Source organism: Aythya marila (genome assembly GCF_965140915.1).
Source record: "Aythya marila genome assembly, chromosome: 23".
Lineage (NCBI taxonomy): Eukaryota > Metazoa > Chordata > Aves > Anseriformes > Anatidae > Aythya > Aythya marila.
This window is the reverse complement of record NC_139064.1, coordinates 7,568,849-7,595,897: the sequence shown is the minus strand read 5'-3', so window position 1 is coordinate 7,595,897 and position 27,049 is coordinate 7,568,849. Positions and strand designations below refer to the sequence as shown.

At 45.5% G+C, this 27,049-nt stretch overlaps 1 protein-coding gene across 1 annotated transcript in view; it reads right to left on the bottom strand.

The window, feature by feature from the left end:
- Positions 1 to 12,828: 12,828 nt before the first annotated feature.
- LOC309886799 (ankyrin repeat and MYND domain-containing protein 1-like) overlaps positions 12,829 to 27,049 on the bottom strand; it is a gene marked incomplete at both ends in the record, with an annotated part of 35,358 nt that continues 21,137 nt past the window's right edge. Inside the window, 4 exons of the mRNA XM_082778027.1 lie at positions 12,829 to 12,992; positions 22,909 to 23,063; positions 24,687 to 24,753; positions 26,645 to 26,810. Coding sequence (XP_082634153.1) covers positions 12,829 to 12,992; positions 22,909 to 23,063; positions 24,687 to 24,753; positions 26,645 to 26,810 — 552 coding nt within the window. The remainder of the gene's footprint in view (positions 12,993 to 22,908; positions 23,064 to 24,686; positions 24,754 to 26,644; positions 26,811 to 27,049) is intronic.

Below are 27,049 nucleotides of genomic sequence, written 5' to 3'. Positions count from 1 at the left end.
AAAAAAAAAAAAAAAAAAAAAAAAAAAAAAAAAAAACAGTTACTTGCTTGGTTGTATTGTCCTTTCAATATCCAAAGCTGCAGCAAAAGCATGGGGATTGTTGCTTCTAGAAACACCCCAGTTCTCTTGTCTGCACTCTGCATACTGTTGAGCTAAGCCTTATAAATAAGTAAATAAATCACAGCTGCTGCTGCTCTCTTTCTCTTTCTACTTTCTTGTGCTATGTCCCTCCCCTTTCCCAGGTGATTGGGTTTGGATGCTGGGTGGGACCAAAAGGTATATGAGCCCCAGGCATGCCTTCAGAGAGCTCCTTCTGCCTGGGCTGCTCTTTGGGGTAAGAGCTTTGATTTTCCTTCAGTCAGTTGTAGAATTCTCTAGGCATGCTGGAGTCTATGGTTTTCTAGATTTCTAAGTGCTTGGGATTCACTTAATAGAAGGATATTTAGTAGAGGCTGCTGGCTCACTGTTTTTTTGGGATGGTGGGATACTCTTCTGTTTTTGAGCTATACTAGAATCTCTAGATGGATCAACCCACTTGTGTAACTCTCCAGAGGACTAAAACAAGCTTGCTTACATGCTACAAGAGGCTTGACCTTGTAGGTGCGGTATGACCAAGAGACTGAGCAGGGTTGCCTTTTTTGTCTGTAAAAGATAAGTCTGTGACTACCTCTGTTGGGGCTGCTGTGCATTCATGACCTTTTGGCATTTGTGGAATTCAGGGTGGTTTTTTTTTATTTATCTGGCTCTGGTCTCTGTGTTTGAGTCCTCAGCAAGGAGCTGTACTGTTTGCGTGTCCATCGTGGATGTGATCTTCTCTCTTTGTTTCTTGTAGCCCAGGGCATAGACACGGAAACTTAAATGAAGCTTGAGGGTGAGTGGACAGCAGAGGGGACCCTGAGTTGTTCGGTGGACTGTGTTAGGCTGCTTCACCTGTTGGGCTGGCTTTGCAAGCGCCTTGCGACAGCAGAGTACGTCTCCTGCCACGTTTCTGACAAGTGCCAGACATCAGCGATTCCAGTTCCTGAAATGCTGGAGCTGCTCAGAGCGCAAGAGGAGCTGGGAGCGCGATGCATCTCCTTGGGATGTTAGGTGAGTGAAGCGGTGGTACTGGCTTGGGGCATGTGGCTCTGGGGCTTCATGGCTGTTGCAGTAGGGGAGGAAAGAAGAGGAGTGGGTATAGACTGTTTTGTGGATTGTCACGTTTGTCTGTTCTTTCTCCCTGGTGTAAGCCCTGTGACCTTGGCTTGGCACACTGAATGGAAGTGCTCAGCCTGGATCAGGAAGGTGAGTGGTGAAAAGTTGGAAAACGGGTATTGTTTTTGGTGTAGTAGTATCTTGGTGCACCTCTGGGTGACTCCTCTTTTGCAGGGACAAAGAAGGTACTGGTAACATCCTAGCTGGCCTCTGTGGTCCACATTGATGGTGGATTCTGAGCCCTGAGAATTAAGTTGAGGTGGAAATCCTGTGTGTTGGGGAGTGGTTGGCGGGGAGTTGTCTGGAGGGTGTCTATCTGATTTCAGTAGCAGAGCAGGTCAGTTGACTACTGTTTTGTTTCTGAGGAGTGTGTTTCACTGAAAGAAATTTGGCTGGTGTGCTGGCACCTGATGGCATTTTATTTCTGCAGGTGAAGAGGAGCCTTGTGCCTGAAGCAATGTCCTGGCTAGCCTTTGTGAGCCTTTCTTGGTGAGGATGGAACCTGCCTCCCAGCATTCCCAAGCTAAGTTGGGGGGCAAGTGCTATGTTTGAGTTGGGGTTGTGAATGCACCCATAGGGTGCAGGTCTGTGCTTTTAAGTCATTGCAGTGGATGGGGCCTTTCAGGATTCATCAGGTCAGGCAGAGAGATGATGTGTGGGGAATTGTGTCACATACAGCGTGAACCCGTGCCAGGCAGGGCAGTCCCAGCTTGTCATCTGTGTTCTGTGTTGTCTGTGCTGTTGCTATCGGTGCTCTGCCCAGATGACTTCTGCAAGAGTGAGGATGGAAACAGACGCGATCTCAAACCGAATGTGATGCACAAGACCTGAAACACATCTGCACTTCAAGCAGTGACTGCAAGAGAAGAAATGCTCAGATCAGAGCCATGATGACAAAACAAGCATTGAGGCCCTTCAGGACAGCTACCAAGTCACCTGTCTAGTCAGTCCAGTGTAAAAAGCTAGGAGGATATCAAGACCTGAGAAGCACAGAACAAAGATTGCAGAAGCAACACTACAGGACAGACGAACAGAAGGAAACTGTCCTGCCTGGTGCATGCACTCAAGCTACAAAATAATCCCGCTTCTTCTATTAGCCTGCTGACCCAGCCACAAGCAGCCTGAACATGACCCAGCCTGGACCACCCTCACAGTGGCACCAAGTCTATTCAGCCAGCTGGCTCCATGCTGCTCTGACTCCCAGCTCCCATTAGCCACCCCAGATATGCAAATACCAGGTGCTCCCCAGTTTAGCTCTCAGATTGCTGGATGGTAAAGTCCCTCCACCTCAAGAAATGCACAGCCACTGATTGTCTTAGTCAATTGCCAGGCTCATCATCAGCTGCAAAAACAGAGTACCAGCATTCATTAGCATGCCAGCCCCAATGCCCACCTTCTCCACAATGCTGATTACTACTGATGCAACATATGATTGTGCTCACCTGTTCCTCTCCAAGTCCAAGCTCCAACAATGCAGCCAGCACCTGTGAAAACAAAGGGATTAAATGATCATTGCATTCACAACACATCACCCAATGGTGTTTGTTTGTTGTTGTTGTTTTTAGTGTGTTCCTTTTTATTTTTGATTATTAATAATCTCCTTTTGCTCAACAGCATGCAGAGTGCAAACAAGAGAACTGGGGTGTTTCTAGAAGCAACAATCCCCATGCTTTTGCTGCAGCTTTGAATATTGAAAGGACAATAAGACCCAGCAAGGAACTGGAACTTTCTTAACCGGAATTAGTTCAAACTTTTCTTTACATTGAAAGAAAAATCTAGGAGCAGAACAGATTAGACACCAATACAATCAATTCCATTCCACCCGCAGGAAGAATCACATACTCTCATCCCCTCCTGTACCTCAGCCGCTTGCCTGCCCCACATGGCAGATGGTTCCATCTCTTCTCTTCACCCACTTATAGCACCTCTAAAAGCCCAACTGGAATTCTACTCTATTGGATGTAGGAAAATAACTGCAGTGACAACCACACCCCCAAAATTAACAGCTACCTCTGCTCACCATGCACCAGAGTCACTCCAGAGGCAGCTTGGGTTGAGACGTCCTGTACTGTGCAGTGCATTTCAGCCTGAACAAAGGAAAACACAGGCAGAAGATAAACATTCAGCTGACAGAAGTAGCACCCATCCCTCAACAACATAAGTGACCCCATCTTTAGTTTTATCCTTTCAAAACAGCAGGCCACTTGCCTCTGTACCTGCAAATTAGGTCCAACCTTGAAAGGAGCAGCCAGCATCACCCACACTACCTGGGAACACAAAAGGACAAAATGACCACTGTGCTTGCAAGCACCCACCTGCCACACTGCTCCTCTATCCCAAACAGCCTCACCTCAGACCCTCACAGGGAAACACCTGAGCGTCTTCCCTTCGCTTCAGATAAGGGATGACAAGGCTGACAACACTAACTTTCCCACAAGTGCTTTGTGACATGAGGATTTCCTTTCCCTGTCCACAGCTGCACAAAGCACCTGCAAAGACAAGAGAAAACATTCTGAGGCACCTCATAGCCACAGTGTACCTGCTGCAATACCTCTCTCTTCCCAGCTCCGGTACTTCAGCTGCTCACCAGCTCTAACTGAGATTCTTCGTTCACAGCGCCACAGCAAACTCTGCCCAGGCCAAACAACACATACTAAACAAGCTACATTGCTCAAGACACAGGAGCTGAAATGTTCCTGCCCAACGATCAGTCACATCGCATAGGAAGGATGCCGCACACTCCCAGAAACAAAACCTACCAGTCCTGAGCAGCTCCCCACCTCCTCCTGCCAACCACGCTCAGCACACACACTATTTGCCCCTCAAAAAAATAAAAAGTTAAAACATACACACACAAAAAAAGCAACTGAGCTCCATAAATGCCAAAAAGACACGCACACACAGCAGCCCCGGCAGGGGTAATCACAGACTTACCCTTTGCAGATGAAAGAGGTGACTGATACAACCCTGCTCAGTTTCTTGGTAATCCTGCATCTATGCTGTTAAGCCACATGTACCATGCAATCAAGCTTGTTTTAGTCCTCTGGAGAGTTACACAAGTGGGTTGATCCATCTAGAGATTCTAATATAGCTCAAAAACAGAAGAGTATTCCACCATCCCAAAAAACAGTGAGCCAGCAGCCTCTACTAAATATCCCTCTATTAAGTGAATTCCAAGCACTTAGAAATCCAGAAATCCATAGACTCCAGCCTGCCTAGAGAACCCTGCAACTGACTGAAGGAAACACAAAGCACTTACCCCAAAGAGCAGCCCAGGCAGAAGGAACTCTCTGAAGGCATGCCTGGGGCTCATATACCTTTTGGCCCCGCCCAGCATCCAAACCCAATCACCTGGAAAAGGGGAGGGACAAAACACAAGGAAATAAGAAGAGAGCAGGCACAGCAGCAGCTGTGTTGTGTGTTTTTTGTTGTTGTTGTTTTTTGTTGTTGTTGTTTGTTTGTTTCTTTCTTTCTTTCTTTCTTTTTTATTTCTTTTTGTTAAATCTGTTTTAGCATGCAGAAAACAGACAAGAGAGCTGGGGTGTTTCTAGAAGCAATAATCCCCATGCTTTTGCTGCAGCTTTGAATATTGAAATGACAATATCACCAAGCAAGTATCTGAAACTTCTTCAACTGGAATTAGTTTAAACAGGCTCACCATCATCTGCAAACACAGAGAACCAGCATTCACTAGTGTGCCAGCCCTAATACCCACCTCCTCCACAACTCTCACTGCTACTGATGCAACATACCGTTGTGCAATACCTCTCTGTTCCCAACTCCTTTACCTCACCTAGCTCCCTGCGAGAAATGTGCCCAGGCGGTGCCACGCTTTAAATGTGCCGAGGCGCATTATTTAGTGCCCCTAACCCTAAACCTAACCCTAACCCGTAAATAACTGACCAAAAATAAAACCCTAAGAACCTAACCCCAACCCTCACCCTAAACCCTAACCCTAGCCCCAGCCCTAGCCCCTAACTTTAACCCTAGTTCCCGAGAACTACATTTCACGGCATGCTCTAGGCACTCAACATGGCCTCCCGGAAGTCCGGAGCCCCAGAACTTCATTTCCCAGCATGCTCTGGGCACGCAAAATGGCCTCCCGGAAGCCTGGTGCTGGAAAACTACACCTACCAGCATTCCCTGGAGAGCCGGCATGGCCAATCAGAAGCCGAGTTTTCGAGAACTACATGTAACAGCACTCACCGTAACCCTAGCCCTTACCACCCTTACACAAAAAAGCCTCAAGCCATAACCCTAAAGAACCTCGAAACCCCTACAGACCTAATCCAAACTATTTACCACACTAAACCTCTGAAGACCTATGCCTAAAACCCCTAACCCAATAAGTTAAGATGCTCAAATCCCAAACCCACAAAATTAAGACGCTCGAATCCCAAACCCAAAAAACGAGGAAGCTCCAAACACTAACCCAAAATATTAGGATGCTCCAAACCCTAAACCAAAACATTAGGACACTAAAAACCCGAACCCAACCCAAAACATTAAGATGCTAAAAACCATAACCCAAAAATTTAGGATACTCAAAACCCTAACCCTGGAGAACCTAACCTAAAAAAAGAATTAAGATTTTGCGATTTTGATACAAAGCAGTTCTCATCTTGGTATTTTGCTTTGCAATTAATCCAAGTGCATCTCCATTTTTTTTCATAATTATTTCTATTACAGCTTGTAACCTAATTATTCTATTAAGAATATATATTGGGGTCCTATAGCCCCAGGATCCATCTTCTGCCCACGTAGCTGGATCACAATAGGCAAATGCCTTCAATCAAGGGGTTGGGCCCGATTTCAGGGTCTAGTGAGGCTTGTGTTACCATTCAGCCTGTCAGGGTGACCCAGCTCCTGGAAAACAAATCACAATTTTATATAGGTTAAAAAAAAAAAAAAAAAAAAAAAAAAAAAAAAAGAGGTTCTTATATTATTTTCTCAGGACAACCTGACCTTAGTGTGGGAGAAGTCCAGTCGAGGCCCTCTCACTCAGCAGTCAATACCCATAGGGGTTGCCTCCTTTGGTAGACCATACACACCTCAGTGGATGGTCCTGCCCCAGCCTTGCCTTCTCCCTTTCCTCCCTTCAGGGTTGTTCCCTTTATTTAGCATCCTTAATTCATGCAGAGCCTCATTGCCAGAATACTAGTTCTTCCTTAGCTTGAGTTTCAGTTCCCAAGGAGTGGACTCAACCCTCCAAGTTTCAGTAGTTACTGGTCCTTTTGTTCTGGATGCGTGGGTCCAACCCCTTTCTGCTGTTCTCACAGCTGTTTCAGTAGTAAGTAAAACAAGGTACAGTCCCTCCCATCGGGAATTCAATGATTCTTCCCTCCAGTTTTTTTATTAGGACCTTGTCTCCTGGTTGTATCTTATGAATAGCAAATCCTAAAGGTGGTGTTTGAACCATCATTCCAATTTCTCTTAGCTCTTGTAATCTCCTTCCAATAGTAATTATATATTTCTGGATGCTACGATCCTCAACTACATTTTTCCCTAGAGGTATCCCTTGAGAATAAGGCATATCATATAACATTTCATATGGTGATAATCCAGTCTCACTGTGTGGTTTAGTTCTTATGTTTAAAAGTGCCAATGGTAAGCATTTCATTCGGGGCATTTGTGTCTTGATCATTAATTTAGCCAATTGTTGTTTTATTGTTTGATTCAGCCTTTCTACTTCCCCTGAGCTTTGTGGGTGCCATGGAGTATGGTAATAATTTTATTATTTTAGAAGTAAAGTGTGTGCCCTGGTCAGAATCAATGTACTGGATTATCCCATATCTAGGTACCAGGTGTTCTAATAGAATTTTTACCACCATTTGTGGCATAGCTTATGCTACGGGATAAGCTTCTACCCATTGTGTTAAATGATCCACTATTACCAATAGATATTTTATCCTCTCTACTTTGGGCAATTCAGTGAAATCAACTTGTACTTTCTCAAAAGGCCTATAAGCTGTTTTGTTTTTTTCTCCCTCCCGTGGCTGCTTGTTGAAACACTTTCTTATTTATCTTCTGATAAGTTATGCAATGATGTGTAATTTGCTTTGCTATTTCAAAAAAAAAAAAAAAAAACAATGCAACCAAATTGTTTTAGTAAATGATCACTTAACGCTTTTGTACCCCAATGTGTTTGTGCATGCAAACATCCCAATATTTGCTTCGCATAAGCTTTTGGCAATATCTCTCGCCTGTCTGGCAGTGTCCATTTTCTTTTTTCTAATTTAGCTCCTATTTTCTCCAGTTTCATTTGTTTGTTTTGTTTTCCATTGCATTTCATAGTCGGTCCAAAAATTCCATAGGGGTTTCTTTCGGATCTTGTTGGAACAGATTCTCAATTCCCAATTTAACCAGATTTTGGTATTTACCGTTCATTATTTCCGGGGTGACTATAGTCTCAGCGTGGGGTTGGTCAGGGGAATGCAATCGTCAACAGTTCCCTGAGCGGTCCCATTGGCAATCTGGGCTCACTCATAAACTCAGGTTGTTTTAAGGGTTAACTGCTTTTCTGTTTCCAGGACAACTCTCTCGGACCCATCATGGTCCCCCTGCCCCAAAGGGCTCACACTGGTGATTTTGAGATCACAGCCTCCTGTTGAGGCAGAACTATTAACATTCCTACATCCTCTTTCCCTGCTCATTCAGCTTCAAACAGTTCTGTTAAATACTGCATGCCACACCTTTAACACCTTCAACAACTCTTTTAACCCTTCCTTTATCTTTCTCTAGCCTGTACTTTTCTCATGCCAACACCAAAGGCTAAGTCAGGGGCCAACTTAATTCCACTCCTGTTCCCACTAAAATGCTGAAACAACATATCAATATAACACATTTCATCCTATTTTTCTTCTCTCCTCAAACACAACATTAATTGCAAGATAGTGTTATAGTCGATTGATCCATAAAGTGGCCATTTAGTTTATATAGTGGCCACCATTGATTGCAATACTTAGTGAAAGTCCTCTTGCTTTCTGTGCCCCCAGTTCTAACAATATCCTTCCAATGTGCCAATATGCACCCGAGGAGGCTTTCTTTAAAACGTCTTTGTTTTGGATATTACTCATTTCCTTGATTTCCCATTCCCTTTTATTTGTGTATTTATTTATTTATTTATTTATTACTATTCCTTACTAGTTACTGTCCTTTGGTGGGGCATCTGGGGTCAGGTCTGGGGTGGGGCTCAGGGCTGGGGCTTGGGGTTGGTGCTCAGGGATGGGGCTTGGGGTTAGCTCCAGGTCCTGTGTTAGCTCCGGGGCTCGGGCTTGGGGTCAGCTCCATGGTCCAGGGCTCATGTCTGGGGTTTATAGTTAGCTCTGGAGTGGGGACTCTGGGGTCAACAGTCTGGGGTCAGTTCTAGGGTCAGAGGCTCAGAGTCAGGGCTTGGGGTCAGGCTCAGGGTTGTAGCTCGGGGCAAACTCTGGGGTCAAGGGTCCTGGGTTCGGGCATGGGTCTGGGTCTGGGGCTCAGGGTCAGAACTGGGTGCGGGGCTCTGGCGTTGGGTCTGGGTTGGTGGCTCAGGGGTCAAGGGTCCTGGGTCGAGGATTCAGGTTGTGGCTTGGGGTTGGGGCTCAGGTTTGGGATTTGGGGTTGGGTCCAGTTCTGGGGGTCAGGGTAGGGGGATCAGGGGTCGGGTCTGGGTCAGGGGCTCTGGGGTCTTGTTAGCTCCAGGTCTGGGGTCAGCTCTGGTTTCAGGGACTCAGGGTCAGCTCCAGGTCAGGGTCAACTCTGGGGTTGGGAGCTTGGGGTTGGGGCTCAGAGTTGGGGGTCCAGGTCCAGGGCCTCTTCCAAGGGTTGGGGGCTTGAGGGTCAGCTCCTTGGTCGAGATTCAGGGTCAGCTCAGGGGTCTGGGGCTCAGGTCCGTGCCTCAGGATCAGGTCCAGGGCTGGGGTTTGGGTTTGGGGCTTAGGGCTGTGGCTTGGGGATGGGGCTTGGGGTTGGGGCTCAGGGTTAGCTCCATGTCCAGGTTCTGTTCCAGGGGTCACAGTTCATGGTTATCTCCAGGGTCAGCGGCTCAGGGTCAAGGGCCTGGTTTGGGGTCTGGCTTCGGGGCTCCAGGTCCAGGGTCCATTCTTGGGTTGGGGGCTTGAGGTCAGCTTTGGGGTCAGAAGCTCGGGGTCAGCTCCTGGGTCAGGGGCTCGGGGTCAGCTGCTGGGTCGGGTCTTCAGGTCAGTTCCAGGGTGGGGACTATGGGGTCAAGGGTCCAGGGTTGAGCATCTGGGATCGATGGTCCCAGTTTGAGTGTACGGGGCTCAGGCTCAGGGTTTGGGCTCATTGTTGGGATTAGCTTCGGGTCCAACTCCAAGGTCCATTTCGGGGGCCTGGGTCAGCTCCGGCTTGGCCTGAGCTTTGGGCTCAGTTCCGGGTCCAGGGCTTGGGGTCAGCTTTGGGGTGGAGGGTCCTAGGTCAAGGGTGCGGCGTTGGAACTCGGTGCTGGGGCTCTGGACTGGGACTCAGCGTTGGGACATGGGGTTGGTGCTTGGGGTCAGGGCTTGGGGTCAGATCCGAGTCCTCGGGTCAGGTCCAGGTCCGTGGCTCAGGGTCAGGTCCAGGATGGAGGCTCCAGGGTCGGGTCTGGGGTGGGGGTTCTGGGTTCGAAGGTCCAGTGTCACTGGTCCAGTTTTGAGGCTTGGAGTTGAGGCTCATGGCTGGGGCTCAGGTTTGTTTCTCCAAGGTCCATTATCTCACTGAGGTGATCAGCTCCAGGGCAGACGCATCCTGCAGTGGAGCGGGGATCAGGACAGGCAGGGCTTTTTCTTTCCAACATCGAGGCCGCTCATGGCAACTGAGGGAGCTGCCAGGGCCCAGCAGCCCTCACAAGGGAGGCTGATGAGGCATAGACGGAGCCAGCAGCGCCCCCTCCCCTGATGTTAAAAAGCAGCCCCTAGGGAGTGGAAGTGACCAGGAGCGCAGTGACCAGGACGGGCAAGCACATCAGTATGTTGTGGCATGGCAGTTTGCGCAGCAGTTCACGCAGTCAGGGCACCCTCAGGCAGGGCAGGGCGTTCCGCCCCACTCATAAGAACAACTCATCTACCGGCTGTCTACCTATAGGTAAAACGCCATGGTCTACACTAGGTAGAAATCTCTTTCTAGAAAGTCTGTGGCCACCCAGACTGAGTGCCCTATCAAAAATGCAGCAGTTCAGGTCTCTGGATGCACGGAGTGCCTGAGCCTGTTGGTGCCATCTGAAGTCGGCAGAGACACCGTGTGTTTGAGGTGTGAGCAGGTGGATGACCTGGTCATCCTGGTGGCAGAGCTCAAGGAGGAGGTGGAGAGATTAAGGGCCATCAAGGACTGTGAGCAGGAGATAGACTGGTGGAGCAACTCCCTGCCAGGCCTGAAGGAAAGGTACCGGGGTGAGACACCCCAAATGGGGATGGACCCCCTGCCCTGTCACTGTCAAGCAGAGGGAGGGGACCTAGGAGATGAGGAGGAATGGAAACAGGTCCCTGCTCAGCGTTGCAGGCAACCTTCCTCCCTACCGGCCCTGCCTCCCTAGGTGCCCTTACACAGGTTTGAGGCCCTGGAGCTTGAGAGACTGGTGGGTGAGGATGAGGTGAAAAGTCTACCCAGGAGGATGCCTAGGGCAAGGAAGTCGACTCCATGCCTCAAGTCTACCTCCACTGAGAAAGAAAGAAGGGTGATCATTGTAGGTGACTCCCTTCTCAGGGGAACAGAGGGCCCTATTTGTCAGCCTGACCCTGCCTGTAGGGAGGTCTGCTGCCTGCCTCCCTAGGGCCAGGGTCAGGGATATTGCCAGAAAACTTCCCAACCTGGTTTTCCCCTCTGATTACTATCCTCTTTTGATAGTCCAGGCTGGCAGTGATGATTTTGCAGAAAGTAGTCTGAAGGCTATCAAACGGGACTTAGGGGACTGGGACGAATAGTAGATGGAGCAGGAGTTCAGGTGTTTTTTTCCTCCATCCTTACAGTGGCAGGGAAAGATACAGAGAGGACACGGAAAGCACTGATAAACACATGGCTCAGAGGCTGGTGCCAACACAGAAATTCTGTTGTTTTTTTTGACCACAGGGCACTTTACTTGGCACCTGGTCTGATAGCTGCAGATGGGTTCCACCTATCTCTAAGGAGAAAATGGATGCTAGCCCAGGAGCTGGCAGGGCTCATTGAGAGGGCTTTAAACTAGGTAAGAAGGGGGGTGGCAATGAAATAAGGCTTGATAGAGGTGTGCCAGGGGGAACAATGTCAGGGCTGGGGAAGAAGGCAATGGCCCAACTGAAGTGCAACTACGCTAATGCATGCAGCATGGGCAACAAACAAGAGGAGCAGCCAAGCTATGACTTGGTTGCCATCACTGAAATGTGGTGGGACGACTCCCATGACTGGAGTGCTGCAATGTCTGGCTATAGGCTCTTCAGAAGGGACAGGCAGCACAGAAGGGGTGGCGGTGTGGCTCTCTATATCAGAGAGTGTTTTAATGCTGTGGAACTTGAGGCTGGGAATGATAAGGTTGAATCCCTATGGGTTAGGATCAGCGGGAAGGCCAACAAGGCAGGCATCCTGGTGAGGGTCTGTTATAGACTGCAAAACCAGGATGAGAAGACAGATGAGGAGTTCTACAGTCAACTGGCAGAAGTTGCAAAATTGTCAGCACTTGTTCTCATGGGGGACTGCAGCTTCCCAGACAGATCCTGGAAATGCAATACAGCTCAGAGGAAGCAGTCTAGGAGGTTTCTGGAGAGCATGGAAGATCAGTGTCAAGGGTCTGGGGTTGAGGGTCTGGGGTTGGGGCTCAGGTTTGGGGTTTGGGGTCAGCTCTGGGGTCGGGGTCAGCTCTGGGGAAACCTTTGTTTGCCATGCCTGTCTGCAACTTAACTGTGGGTCATCATCTCCTTCCAACCTTCTTCTCACTGGGTCAGTCTTCATGAATTTTTATTCCTCTTTGGTAGTTCTTCACCAGCATACCACCACCACACCCCCCCACACACACACAACCAAGGAGAGGGTTTTACAGTTTTAAAGACAAACCATTGCCAGTGGCACAGCTGTATAACAAAGTCCACTCCTCCTTAAGCATTTCCCCTTCAGCAGCAGGCTCAAGGAGAAAAACACCTGGTCCTCGTTATGTTAACCCTCACCCCTAAAGTGATGTAGTCAGTCTTGTTATGCTCACTTTCCTGGCAGGATTCTCAGTGCCCATGTGGGCTAGAAGCAAGAAGTGGGCTAGCAGCATAGAAGGACTGAGCAATCTCTCCCTAGGGTCTCAGATCCAACCCACAAGAAGCAACAAACCTCCCCTACAGAGCGACTCTAGTTGCCAAATAGTCCCTCTGTCCCCTATAGGATGCAATATATGTAACTAAGTTTAATAATAGGCAATGCTGGCTTTAAAATATATATCTATAGAACATTAGGTTGATAAAGCCAATTTCACTATATTTCTAATTGCAAACATTTATTTAAATACATAACTAGTATATACCCTCACAACAGACACACTCTTTTTGATGACATTATCTGTCTTTGAGCTTATGTGTGACATCATGGAAAGATGCTTCTGCTTTAGTTCCTCAAAACTTGTTGGACTGGTCAGTTTTAACCTTATTGGAAGTGGAGTAAAAGTCAGAAAGGACAATGGTATTAAACTTAAATTGAAACGAGTCAATCATTCTTCCTATGATGGTCTCTTCCACCAATCCTAACTTTACTCTTTTTTCTACCTCTCTTTTCTTCTTTTCCTTCTCTTCCATTTTTCTTTTTGCCAATGATGTTCTTTTTGCATTCTGCAGTGCTTACAGACAGCACTGTTTCACCTGTACATTTCTCTGAAAATTAATGGATAAAGTATGTAAGTAAGTAACAAGAAGTACAATATTTGTTTGGGTAAGCTTTGTTTTCTTTGGAACAATAAACTGGGAATAAGTAGAAGACTTGAGAATGTTCCTATTTTGGCACTATTTTATCACGTGTGATGTTAACAGACAACTCTAAGGGAGCTGTGGCTACCTATTTACATACCTATAAACTTCCTAGCAAACTGATCACACACAGGTATGCAACTGACACTTGTTTCTTCTTGTAAACATATCTGAGAAAGTGCTAATCCTGTGGTTAATACTATTGGTTACCTCAGGACTCTGTTAAACATCAAGAGTTTTCCAAATGAGGTACAAAATAAATGCAAGTCACTCTGCAATGAAAAGTACAGGAAGCAGGAAACAGGGCGCACGGAATCAAAGGCTTTTAGAGCAACAGAAATGGTCAAACTGATCTGAGTTAGGGAGTTTTAAGTCTTTTTAAATTGGAGAGAAGAATTGGAGAGAAGAAACAAAACAAACAAAAACTCCACCATCATTACTCTCCAAAAGATTTATAGGAGTTCCAGTTAAAGTTCCTGTGAAACTGAACTTATACTAAAACCCTTCCATATAGATTTTTTTTTAATGAAAATATATATATATACATGGGAATAGCCAGGTGCCTTTAATAGTGATGTTATAAACCTCTAGTCTAAGTAAGCGTTTAAGCTTTAATCCTTACTGTCATTTAAGACAGCTTTGGGACAAACAATAAATATAAATCTGTAATTCTCCCACCAAAATAAACGTTAATGGATGATGATACAAAGCTGGGAGGAGTGGCTGACATGCCAGAAGGCTGTGCTGCCAATCATCGAGACCTGGACAGGCTGGAGAGCTGGGCAGGAAGAAACCAAATGAGGTTTAACAAGAACAAGTGTAGAGTCCTGCACCTGGGAAGGAACAACCACATAGAGAGGAGATCTGCGGAGAAGGACCTAGGCGTCCTGGTGGACTACAGGTTGGCCATGAGTCAGCAATGTGCCCTGGTGGCCAAGAACGCCAATGGGATCCTGGTGTGCATTACAAGGAGCATGGCCAACAGGTCAAGGGAAGTGATCCTCCCCCTCTACTCTGCCCTGCTCAGGCTTCACCTGGAGTACTGTTTCCAGTTCTGGGCTCCCTGGTACAAAAAAGACAGGGATCTCCTGGAAAGAGTCCAGAAGAGGGCCACAAAGATGGTATGGGGCCTGGAGCATCATCACTATGAGGAAAGGCTGAGAGACCTGGGTCTGTTCAGCCTTGAGAAAAGACTGAGAGGAGATCTTATCAATGTTTATAACTACCTAAAGTGTGGGATACAAAGGGATATGGCCAACCTATTTTCAGTGGTCTGTAAAGACAGGACAAGGGGCAATGGCCACAAAACAGAGCACAGGAAGTTCTGCAGCAATATGCAAAAGAACTTCTTCATCGTGAGGGTAACAGAGCACTGGAACAGGCTACCCAGAGAGACTGCAGAGTCTCCTTCTCTGGAGATATTCAAGACCTGTCTGGATGCCTACCTGGGCAACCTGCTTTAGGGAACATGCTTTGACAGGGGGGATTGGACCCGATGATCTCTGGAGGTCCCTTCCAACCCCTACAATTCTGTGATTCTGTGATTGCCTCAAGCTCAGATTGAGTGTGGTCACAGTTATAGATAAGCTATCAAATCCTCTTTAGCAGCAGTAAAACAGCATGTAAAGACACGTTGGCATATATAGGGGATAGACTATATCAATGATCAAATGGGATGATACACTTCTATATAAATCTACACGTTACTTTGAGAAAGCTGCTGAACTGTATGTGTACAATGTTTATTTAGTTGGGCATTTTGGTGGATACCTTAATTAAAACCAGGGCAGATGGAAAATGCTTTATACAGGCCAGAAATTTAAGAATTCTTAATATTTACGTATTAAGATTTAAAAAAAAAAAAAAAATCCAACCAAAATCTTACTAGGGGAGTTGAAAAGTGTTGTGATAATTTTCCCTTCATTAATTCAATCGTTCTATCTGTGTGCTTTCTTTTCTTTCTACTTCCTTTCATATTCAATTTCTTTCTAATCACAAAAACACAGTATGTTTGAGGTTGGAAGGGGCCTCTTGAGATATTTTAGTTCACACACATACACCCCAGTCAAACAGGGTCATCTAGAGCAGGTTGCCCAGCACTCTGTCCAGTCAGGTTTTGATAATCTTCAAGGATGGATAGTCCACAGCCTATGCTAGTGTTTGGCCACCTTAACAGTGAAAAATGTGTTTTCTTGTGTTGAAATGAAATGGAATGCAATGTGTTTTGTGTCCATTGCCTCTGGTCTTCTCACTGAGAATCACTGAAAAGAGTCTGGCTTTGTTCTTCATTTTAACTTTGTAAATATCAGGTATTTATGGTTAAGATCCCACTTCATCTGTCTCATGTTGAGGTTGAAGAATCTCACATCTCTCAGCCTCTCTTTATATGGCAGGTACTCCAAGCAATTAATCAATTTAAGTGGTTCTTTGCTGGAGTCATTCCAATAAGTCCATCTTTCTTGCACTGGGGAGCTCAGAACTGGACACAGCACACCCAGATGTGACTTCAGCAATGCTAAGTGTTGGATCACCTCTCTCAACCTGCTAGTGATGCAATTCCTAAAGAAGCCCAGGATTCTGGTCTTCTTTGCTACAAGGACATACCGCTAGTTCATGGTCAACTTGTGCAGAAGGACCCCTGTTGTCCTTCTCTGAGGAGCTGCTTAACATCTAGTTGGCCCCCAGCATGTACTGGTGCATGGAGTTATCCCTCCCTAGATGCAGGACTCTGCATTTCCCTATGTTGAATTTAATTCTCTGCCCATTTCTCTAGCCTGCTCATGTCCTTCTGAACAGGAGCATACCACTTAATGGATTAGCAACTCTTCCCAATTTTGTATCAAATGGTACTTCTTGAATCACAGAATCACAGAATCACAGAATTTCTAGGTTGGAAGAGACCTCAAGATCATCAAGTCCAACCTCTGACCTAACGCTAACAGTCCCCACTAAACCATATCGCTAAGCTCTACATCTAAACGTCTTTTAAAGACTTCCAGGGATGGTGACTCCACCACTTCCCTGGGCAGCCCGTTCCAATGCCTAACAACCCTTTTGGTAAAGAAGTTCTTTCTAACATCCAACCTAAAACTCCCCTGGCGCAACTTTAGCCCATTCCCCCTCATCCTGTCACCAGGCACAGGGGAGAACAGACCAACCCCCACCTTGCTACAGCCTCCTTTAAGGTATCTGTAGAGAGCAATAAGGTTGCCCCTGAGCCTCCTTTTCTCCAGGCTGAACAAGCCCAGCTCCCTCAGCCGTTCCTCGTAGGACTTGTTCTCCAGACGCCTCACCAGCTTCATTGCCCTTCTCTGGACTCGCTCAAGTACCTCCATGTCCTTCTTGTAGTGAGGGGCCCAAAACTGAACACAGTACTCGAGGTGCAGCCTCACCAGAGCCAAGTACAGGGGGACAATCACTTCCCTAGCCCTGCTGGCCACACTGCTTCTTACACAAGCCAGGATGCCGTTGGCCTTCTTGGCCACCTGAGCACACTGCTGGCTCATATTCAGCCGACTATCAACCAATACTCCCAGGTCCTTCTCCGCCAGGCAGCTCTCCAACCACTCATCTCCCAGCCTGTAGCTCTGCTTGGGGTTATTGCGCCCCAGGTGCAGGACCCGGCACTTGGCCTTGTTGAACTTCATGCAGTTGACCTCAGCCCATCGGTGCAGCCTATCCAGATCCTCCTGCAGAGCCTTCCTACCCTCGAGCAGATCGACACACGCACCCAACTTGGTGTCATCTGCAAACTTACTGAGGGTGCACTCAATGCCCTCGTCCAGATCATTGATGAAGATATTAAAGAGGACTGGCCCCAGCACCGAGCCCTGGGGAACGCCACTAGTGACCGGCCTCCAACTGGATTTGACTCCATTCACTGCGAATCTTTGGGCCCAGCTACCCAGCCAGTTTCTAACCCAACAAAGTGTGTGCCAGTCCAAGCCAAGAGCAGCCAGTTTCTTGAGAAGAATGCTGTGGGAAATGGTGTCAAAAGCCTAGCTGAAGTCAAGGTAGACCACATCCACAGCCTTTCCCTCATCCACCCAGCGCGTCACTTAATCATAGAAGGAGATCAGGTTCATCAAGCAGGATCTGCCTTTCATAAACCCATGCTGACTGGGCTTGATCGCCTGCTTGCCCTGCAAGTGCTGCGTGATGACTCTCAAGAGGATCTGCTCCATGAGCTTCCCTGGTACTGAGGTCAAACTGACAGGCCTGTAGTTTCCCAGGCCTGCCCTCCGGCCCTTTTTGTAGATGGGCGTCGTGTTTGCTAGCCGCCAGTCAACTGGGACCTCCCCCGATAGCCAGGACTGTTGATAAATGATGGATAGTGGCTTGGCCAGCTCCTCTGCCAGTTCTCTCAGTACCCTCGGGTGGATCCCATCCGGCCCCATCGACTTGTGCACATCGAAGTGCCATAGCAGGTCACCAACCATCTCGTCGTGGATAGTGAGGGCCACATCCTGCTCCCCATCCCCTTCCACCAGCTCAGGGTACTGGGTATCCAGAGAACAACCGGTATTGCCGCTAAAGACTGAGGCAAAGAAGGCATTAAGCACATCCGCCTTTTCCTCATCTTTTGTAACAAGTTTTCCCCCTGCATCCAGTAAAGGATGGAGATTCTCCTTAGTCCTCCGTTTTGCGTTGATGTATTGAAGGCGCACTCTGTCGTGGCATTGAATCACAGAATCACAGAATCAATCACAGAATCACAGAATGAGCGGGGTAGGAAGGTGTGGTACAATTGCCTGAAGTAACTAGGAAAATAAAACTAACATTCACATTTTAAAGAAAATGTACAGCACTGAAGAGTCTTTCAGGGTAGGGTGCAGCTACATTACCTGAGCATTCCCTAGGCTTCCAACCTTAGATGCTATCGTGCTGGGGGAACCTGGTGTGCTAGCTCTAATGAACAGTACGGAGTGTAGAGTGGAGTGGAGACACCATGACTAGGCTCTGTGACCAGGTGGGGACTTGGTTGTTCTTGTGCACACCAAGACCAATAAGCTGCATTTTTTGCTACCCTGAGCCAAGGACCTGTCATGTTTTGACAAATGCTGTACCCTTATGTACTTTTGCTCACTATAATATCATTATAATACCAAAACACACCTCCATCCCAAAAGTTACCCGCCTCCAAGGTGCAACCACCCCTCACTGAGCATGCTCTCTGAATTTCTCGGAGCCTATTACTTTAAACGGAGATGGGAGAACTTTTCACCGATCATAACTAAGATATGCTTGACTAGAGTCACTCATGCTCCACCTAAAAGATAGAAAATAATATAAATTGGCCTAAGAGAGAGGGCATGTTAGGGAAGATACCATCGTTAGGGAAGACACCACCGTCATGGGAGATACCATCCCGAGGATGGGATACCATCCAGGCAGATACCATACTGAGGACCTCCTGACTCCTGGGATAAGTCAACAGGCTGAGCCTCTCTTCCCCCACATTGGAACACTTTTGATTTGAACGCTTGGTTATACTGTGTCTCCGCGGAAACTTAGGAATCTTAATAGAGTCTTTGTGCCGTTTTAATTTCCAGGCTTCGCACCTGTGTCACCTGTGTATTTCATGCATGCTAGCTTGCTTTTGCAGACAGTAACTATTGCCAGCAATCCAAGGAATCTGTGTACCTGTTGCTGTAATAAATTGCACTGTTCCTAGCCGTGATAGTTCTCATTAAACACAAGTAGAGTAAGGGTGGTTATACATTATTGGTGAATCCATGACCGTGGTAGTTCAGGGCTCTGAATCCAACCGGACCCCTAACGGTTAATGAGTTATTGGGGAATCTGTGATTGTGATAGTTCAGTACCCTGAATCTGACCAGACCCATAATGGTTAATCAGCTACACCCCTTAACATGACAGAAGGGACCTCTGAAGATCATCTGGTCCAACCCTCCTGCCAAGCAGGTCAGCTAGAGCACATTGCAAAGGATGGCATGTAGGTGACTTTTGAGTAGCTCCAAAGAAGGAGACTCCACATCCTCCCTGGGCAGCCTGTCCCAGTACTCTGTCACCCTCACAGTAAAGTGCCCTCTCATATTCAGTCAGAACCTCCTGTGCTTAATTTTGTGCATATTGCCTCTCATCCCCTTGCTGGGCACAACTGAAAAGAGCTCCATCCTCTTGACACCCTCCCCTCAGATATTTATATATATATATTTTTAATATAATATATATATATATATATTTATATAATATATATTATATAATAATAATAATAATAATAATAATAATAATAATAATAATAATAATAATAATAATAATAATATATACTACTATATAATATATAGTATATAATATATATATTATATAAAATATATATATTATATATATAATATATATTATATAAAAATATATATATTATATACTATATATTATATAGTAGTATATAGTATTATTATTATATATTTTTTATATATTTATTTTTATTTATTTATATATATATATATTTATATGTTAATGATATATTAATATCCCCTCAGATATATTAATCTCCCCTCAGTCTCCTCCAGGCTAAAGAGGCCCAGTTCTCTCAGCCTGTCCTTGTGTGACAGGTGCTCCAGTCCTCTAATCATTTTAGAAACCCTCCTCCGAACTTGCCCGGTAGTTCTATGTCCCTCTGGTACTGGGGAGCCCAGAACTGGACACAATACTCCAGGTGTGGCCTCACCAGGGCTGAGCAGAGTGGGAGGATCACCTCGCTTGACCTGCTGGCAACACTTCCGAATGCAGCCCAGCAATCCCATTGGCCTTCTTGGCCACAAGGGCACATTACTGACTCACAGTCAGCCTGCTGCCCACCAGGACTCCCAGGTCCCTCTCTGCAGAGCAGCTCTCTAGCAAGTCAGCCCCAGACTGTACTGGTGCTTGGCATTATTCCTCCCTAGGTGCAGGACCCTGCACTTGCACTTGTTGGACTTCATGAGGTTCCTCCCAGCCCACCTCCCCAACCTGTCCAGGTCCCTCTGAATGGCAGCACAGCCTCTAGGGGGTCAGCCACTCCTCCCAGCTTTGTGCCATCAGCAAACTTGCTGAGGGTGCACTCCATTCCTTCATCCAGGTCGTTCATGAATAAGTTGGAAAACTCTGGACCCATTACTGACCCCTGGGTGACACCGGTGGCTACAGGCCTCCAACTAGACTCCGCGCCACTGAGCACAACCCTCTGAGCTCTGCCTTCCAGCCAATTATCAATCTACCTCACCACCCATCTAGGCTGCACTTCCTGAGCTTATCTATGAGGATGTCATGGGAAACAGTGTCAAAAGCCTTGCTGAAGTCAGGGTAGATCACATCCACCGCTCTCCCCTCATCTACCCAGCTAGTCACCTCATCCCAGAAGGCTATCAGATGGGTTATGCATGATTTCTCCTCGGTGAATCCGTGGTGACTACTCCTGATCACCCCTTATCCTCCACATGGTTGGAGATGACCTCCAGGATGAGATTCTCCATCATCTTTCCAGGGATGAAGGTGAGACTGACTGGCCTGTAGTTGCCTGGGTCCTCTTTCTTGCCCTTTTTGAAGACTGGGATAACACAGGCTTTCTTCCAGTCCTCAGGCACCTCTCCTGTTCTTCACGACCTTTCGAAGATTATGGAGAGTGGCGTAACAATAACATCACCCAGCTCCTTCAGCACCCGTGGGTGCATTCCATCAGGGCCCATGGCTTTGTGGATGTTGAGTTTGCTTAGATGATCTCTGACCCAATCCCCTTAGACCAAGGGAAAGTCCTCCTTTCTCCGGATTTCCTCTCTCATCTCCAGGGCTTGAGACTCCTGAGGGCTGATCTTAGCCGTCCTGATCCCTGCATACTCTGACATTTTCCCCATATCCCTCCTGAGTGGCCTGTCCCTTTTTCCACATGCTGTAGAATTCTTTCTTCTGTCTGAGCTTTGCCAGGAGCTCCCTGCTCATCCATACAGGTCTCCTGCTCCCTTTGCTTGCCTTCTTATTCACAGGGATGCACCGATCTTGAGCTTGGAAGTGATGCTTGAATATTGACCAGCTGTCTTGAACCTCCCTTTCCTTCTAGGGTCCTTACCCATGGGATTCTTCCAAGTAGATCCCTGAAGAGGCCAAAGTTTGCTCTGCTGAAGTCCAGGGTCACAAGCCTACTTTTTGCCCTGCTTCCTCCTTGCAAGATCCTGAACTCCACCATATCACAATCACCGCAGCCAAGGTTGCCCCTGACCCTCACATCTCCAACTAGTCCTTCCTGATTTCATTAATACAAGGTGCAGCAGCACTACTCTCTTTGTTGGCTTTGGTCATTAACGTTTGCATTAAGGTTGGCATTGAGGTAATTAACGAAGACATTAAATACTCTTGGACCCAGTGCCTACCCAGGCGGCACTCATAACTGGCCTCTATCTGGACTTTTTCCACACTGATCACCATACTCCAGGACCAGTCATTCAGCCTGTTTTCAGTCCACCTTACTGTCCACTCATCTAACCCATACTTCATCAATTTGTCTGTGAGGAGACAGTGTTAAGCCCTAGTAAAGCTAAGGTAAACAACCTCCACTGTTCTCCTCTCATCCACCAAGTTCACTGTAAAAAGCTATCAGGCTGGTTAGGCACAAGTCTCCCATTTGTAAATTCCCTGCTGACTAGTGATGTCCTCTATACATCTGAAAATGTTTTTCACCTTCAGCTCCATGAGCTTCCCAGGGACTGAGAAGTGACTGGCCTGTAGTTCCCTGTACTCTCCCAAGCACATGAAAACATAGCAGTAAAGATACTCGATAATAGAGCTGTTGTATTTCTCATTCCAAGCAATTGCAGATATTAGCGTATCATACATTATAAAGGCAGAAGTGTGTAAGTGAGTGAAAAGTATTTTCCAGAAAAGAATGAAACTGAAGTTTTAATTGTGTGCAGTAGGGTGGCAAAACTTTAGGAAAGGACTAGAAGAAAACAAATGCATTTGATTAAATTGCAAATGAAATCACCCTCGTAGTAAAATTTCATTTATTCTCATGTAATCTCTGAATCTACACCACTGATATCTTATCTTAGTAAAGCTGCCAGAAGATATTCAGAGCCCCATACTGGTAAGCATCTATGTTTGATGTAATTTATCTTTAGTTGGACAGGCACTCCCCGTAGTACACAAGTTTTACATGTATCCAGACAGCCACTGAAAGACAGATCAGTCATAGAATGACAGTAGTTCTGCATTCATTTTCATACTTGACAGATTCCTCATTCACTATATGTGAACATCTGATATAGATAAAGTAATATAATTTCTTATATCCACCATGCTTGTCTTCTACTGCTACATAGCATGTCATTTGTGTAATGTGGCCTCTTTTTTTTTAATCATTTTAATCAACACGTGGTTTCTAAGATCCACAGTAGTGTGGCATCGACAATTCCATACATAAAATCAGAAATCCCATTGATACCTATTCTAATATACACATAGAGGTTATTAAGAGACAGTTTGTACATAAAGTCCTACTCTGTCTCACTTGTTAAATTTACCATGGTCCTTCAGCCTGGAGAGTTGTCTGTTGATGTCTGCAGTAGCTAACCTTAGTCTTTGGAAGAGTATTTCCTTTGCTCAGCACTCACCTTACAGGTTCTTCTCTCTTGAAATGAGAGCAATGACACTGTAGCAGCTCTCTTAAAGTTGGTGGTTTTCAAAACACAGTTATTCAAATGAATTAATCAAACCTTCTTGTTTAAATTTCTTCATAAAACACGTCTTACAGATTCATTACAAGGAGGACATGTCCAAGTCAGTACACATGTACAACACACTGTACTCATATAACAATGACATTCAGACCTACCCAGCAATCCCAAGCACTCATGCCTATGCCGTTCATTCCAGGATTTCCTTCTGCAAGTCTCACTGCAAGTGAAAACTTCATGACAACGCATGCAAGGTGACAGCTGAACACCAACAGAACGTCCACACTGATAGCAGTATTTAAAGAATGGCAGCCTAGAACAAAGGTAGTTGTCAAAAAAAAAATATTAGTGTTTGTTTAGTCTTTTTTCTTAACCTGGTAGCATGTCTATTACAACACAATTAAATCCAAATGGAAACAATATAGAAACAAAAATGTCATAGTACTCAAGGACAGGGAATCAGAAGACTGCAGCTTATCACAGGACTCTGCGGGGAACAGGCTGCGTACCAACAGTAAAGCAAGCCCCCCAAAAGCCAAGTGTTCTAGTGAGAAACATACCCAAGCCTTTACTAAACCAGCAACTACATCCTGTACTACATTGTGTGCTTTAATCTACTCATGACGCTGAGTCCATTTTCAAACTGGTAGGCAGGACAAATTATATATGGTCGGAGATAATGAAGCTAAACCGGCAAATTTGAAAAACCCTCATAGAATATACTGGAAGATTGCAGAGACAAAAGGGACACCCATAGGCCACTGCACCACAACAGTTATTCCAAAGCTGGAACAGAAAACAAAGAGTGCTTGGGCTAGGTCTTTCAGTAAGAATGGGAAGCAGACTGTTAGATGTACTTGCAAGCTTGGCTATGTACTTACAATCTTTTAAAAATATTTAAGAACCCTTTACAGCACAGATTTCCATAGTATGGTCTGAGCCAAACAGCTCTATGCCTGTGAAATTTGACAAGATCAGATATAAGATAAAGCCAAAAGCTAACCATGCAAAAACTTTAATTCCTGTGATACTATTACATTTTTTTAAAGGTTAAGATACATCTAAATACTTTATAGCTTTTACAGGCAATATTGAATACATTGTATATACTACCAAATTTTTATCTTACAGCCTTCCCGCTGTGTGATATGGTCTCTATTAAATGCATTCCTTTATCCCTCCCAATAGCTAGCAAGTTTCACTGAGATTTCATCTCTTTGCAAGTCATTGTTGAAATCTATTCATGAAATCTTTGTATGCTACTTTAATGTTCCAGATTTTATTTTAAATCATTTTATTTTCTTCTGGCAATCTCTTCACCTTATACTACTATCTGTCCATCATGTTGCAACAGAAATGCTACCTCAAAATTTCTCTCTTCAAAAGTGGAACAGTTCCTGATACCTATGTTACCTGCTCTTGATTCAAATACTGAGACAAAGTTGAGAATCCTGTGAATTCCCTGCAGCAGGAGAAACTGATGACAGAATTCAGTATCCCTTAGGCACATATTTCCATTACTATTCAAACTTTTGTTACTGAACTGTTTCAAGAATGTTCCCAAACAGTACAAGTCTCTCCTGCAATTTCCTGTAGAGTCCAGAAAAACGATACAAAATTTGTATGTGCCTATTTCTTAGCATTTGCATGCTACTTTGGGATACTGTTGGTGTGAATTGGTTTAAAACACTAGGATACACTGCTTCCTACAATAAGGCTGAGTATTATATAGGCTCTTGTGATGAACTCTGAAGCTGAAAAGGAGCGATGTGATCACAACTAGGAAAGAAGCTAACTTCACCTGACAAGACTAGATAGACTAGAGGGGAAAATTAGAAAGGAGAACAGCAGGGTGATGACAGTCTCTGCGAGGAAAAAATAGAACCTGGTCATTTCTAGGAACAGTCAATACTTATGTGCAGTATCTCTGTCATACCTCACTTCTTCCACATGATGGCTCTTCTCTTTCATCTTTGAAACACATGCATGAATGATTGAATCCACTACAATAACATAAGGAAGAGGAGAGAAGAGAGCAAAAATCAGTACTCCAACTTGAGAATTAGAATACCAGTCACAAAATCCACCTTCGTTAGAAGTCTATTTGGCTCACCAGACATTACCAGATAGGCCGTCTACTGTATGAAATTTGAAGATACGTAATAAAATGCACATTACATCAATGAATCAATCATAGGATATGGATATAGGCTGGAAAAGACCCCTAGGATCATCAAGTCCAGCCACCAACCTAGCAGTACCTAGTCCATCACTAAGCCATGTCCCTAAACTCCATGTCCATACATCTCTTAAGTACCTCCAGAGATGGTGACTCCACCACTTCCCTGAGCAGCCTGTTCCAATGCCTAACCACTCTTTCTGTGAAGAAATTCTTTCCAATCTCTAATCTAAACCTCTCCTGATGCAACTTGAGGCCAATTTCCTTGCATCCTATCACTTGTCACCTGACCAAAGGGACTGACACTCTCCTCACTGCAACCTCCTTTCAGGTAGTTGTAGAGAGACATGAGGTCTCTGCTCAGCCTCCTCTGCTCCAGACCAAACAACCCCAATTCCCTCAACCACTCCTCATACATCTTATTTTCTAGTTCATTCACCACCTTTGTTGCTGTTCTCTGAATGTGTTCCAGAAACTCAGTATCTTTCTTGTAGTGAGGAGCCTAAAACTGAGCACAGCACTTGAGGCACAGTCTCACCAGTGCCATGTACAAGGGGATAATCACTTCCCTAGTCCTGCTGGCCACACTATTTCTGAAGCAGGCCAGAAAGCCCTTGGCTCATATACAGCCAACTGTCAACCAGCAACCTCAGGCCCTTTTCTGCCTGGTAGCTTTCCAGACACTCAGCCCTGAGCCTGTGTTGCTGCATGGGGTTATTGTCACCCAAGTGCAGCACTGGACATTCAGCCCCGTTGAAGACCATGCAGCTGGACATGACCCATCCATCTACCCAGGTACTCCTGCAGAGCCTTCCTATCCTCAAGCAAATCAACATTCCTGCCCAACTTTGTGTTATCTGCAAACTTACTTAGGTACACTTGATCTCCTCATCCAGATCATTGAAGAAAAAGCTAAATAAAACAGGCTCCGATCCTGAGCCCCAAAGAATACCAGTAGTGACCAGCCACCAAGTGGATTGAACGCCACCCACAACAACCCTTTGGACCCCACCATCCAACCATTTTTTTTACCCAGTGAACAGGACATCTGTCCAAACCATAAACCAAGCCTCATCCACTAAGTGGGTCATCTTAACATTGAAGGAGATCAGGTTAGGAATGTCAGAAGCCAACAAAAAAGAGCCAAAGTACTTTTGAAAGAAGAAACCACACAGATAATTTACCTTTACTTCCTGCTGGATGCCAAGCCACAGTATCTCAGGTTATTCTGAACTGCAAAGGTAACAATCTGATATTCTGAGGGCACTTCCCAAGTGTGATATATAAGTGCAAAGTCTGGTATAGTGAGATCAAGATTCCAAGCCTGGTTTCACCACATATTTGAGCACTACTGAGGAAGTCACTCAGATCATCTTAATGTATATATTCATTTTTGCCACTCTAGTAGAAGAAGAGCATTAAATACAACCAAGGTCTCAGGAAAACAAGCTCTCTCAGTCACTCATTAACACATGGTAATAGATCTCGTATAGGAATTCACAAGGAAGAAGGAGCTAAGCTCATACTGAGATTTCCTTCACTGTGCCTTGTTTGTTCTTTTCAATGTTTGTAGAACCCTTAAACCTCCTTATCAAATATGTAAGGCAGTTTTAATTGTTACCTTTTCAGACAATACTGGAATTATAACAGTAAATTCCCCTTCACACCTGTTGATGCTACCCTTAATCTTGAAATACTCCTAGGCTTGAACTAACATTTCTTGGATCTTCTCAGCTCTTCTTGATCCCACTCCTTCTCTTTCAGGATGACATGCTCTTGGAGCTTTGCTGTAATGTGTTCCAGCAGTGACTGGCGTGTTTGAAAAACTTCCTGCTCAGATGCTGACAGTATGTGGTATGGTGTGTTAGCAATTCTCCTATCCTGAAACATACTCCAAGTTAATTCACTAATGTATGGGAACACAAATCTAAATAACATTTTTTTCAGAGTTAAAGCCAACCCATTCCAAAAGTGCAGTATCATCACTGATGGATCCTGGTTTGGAGCTCAGTCTGTGATATAGGCACAGGACATGCCCAGTTTAGAAGTTCTAGTTATTTCAGTTATCAGTTTGGTGAGTGCTCAGTAAGTCAACTAAAAACAGTTTTCAAATGTTTCCC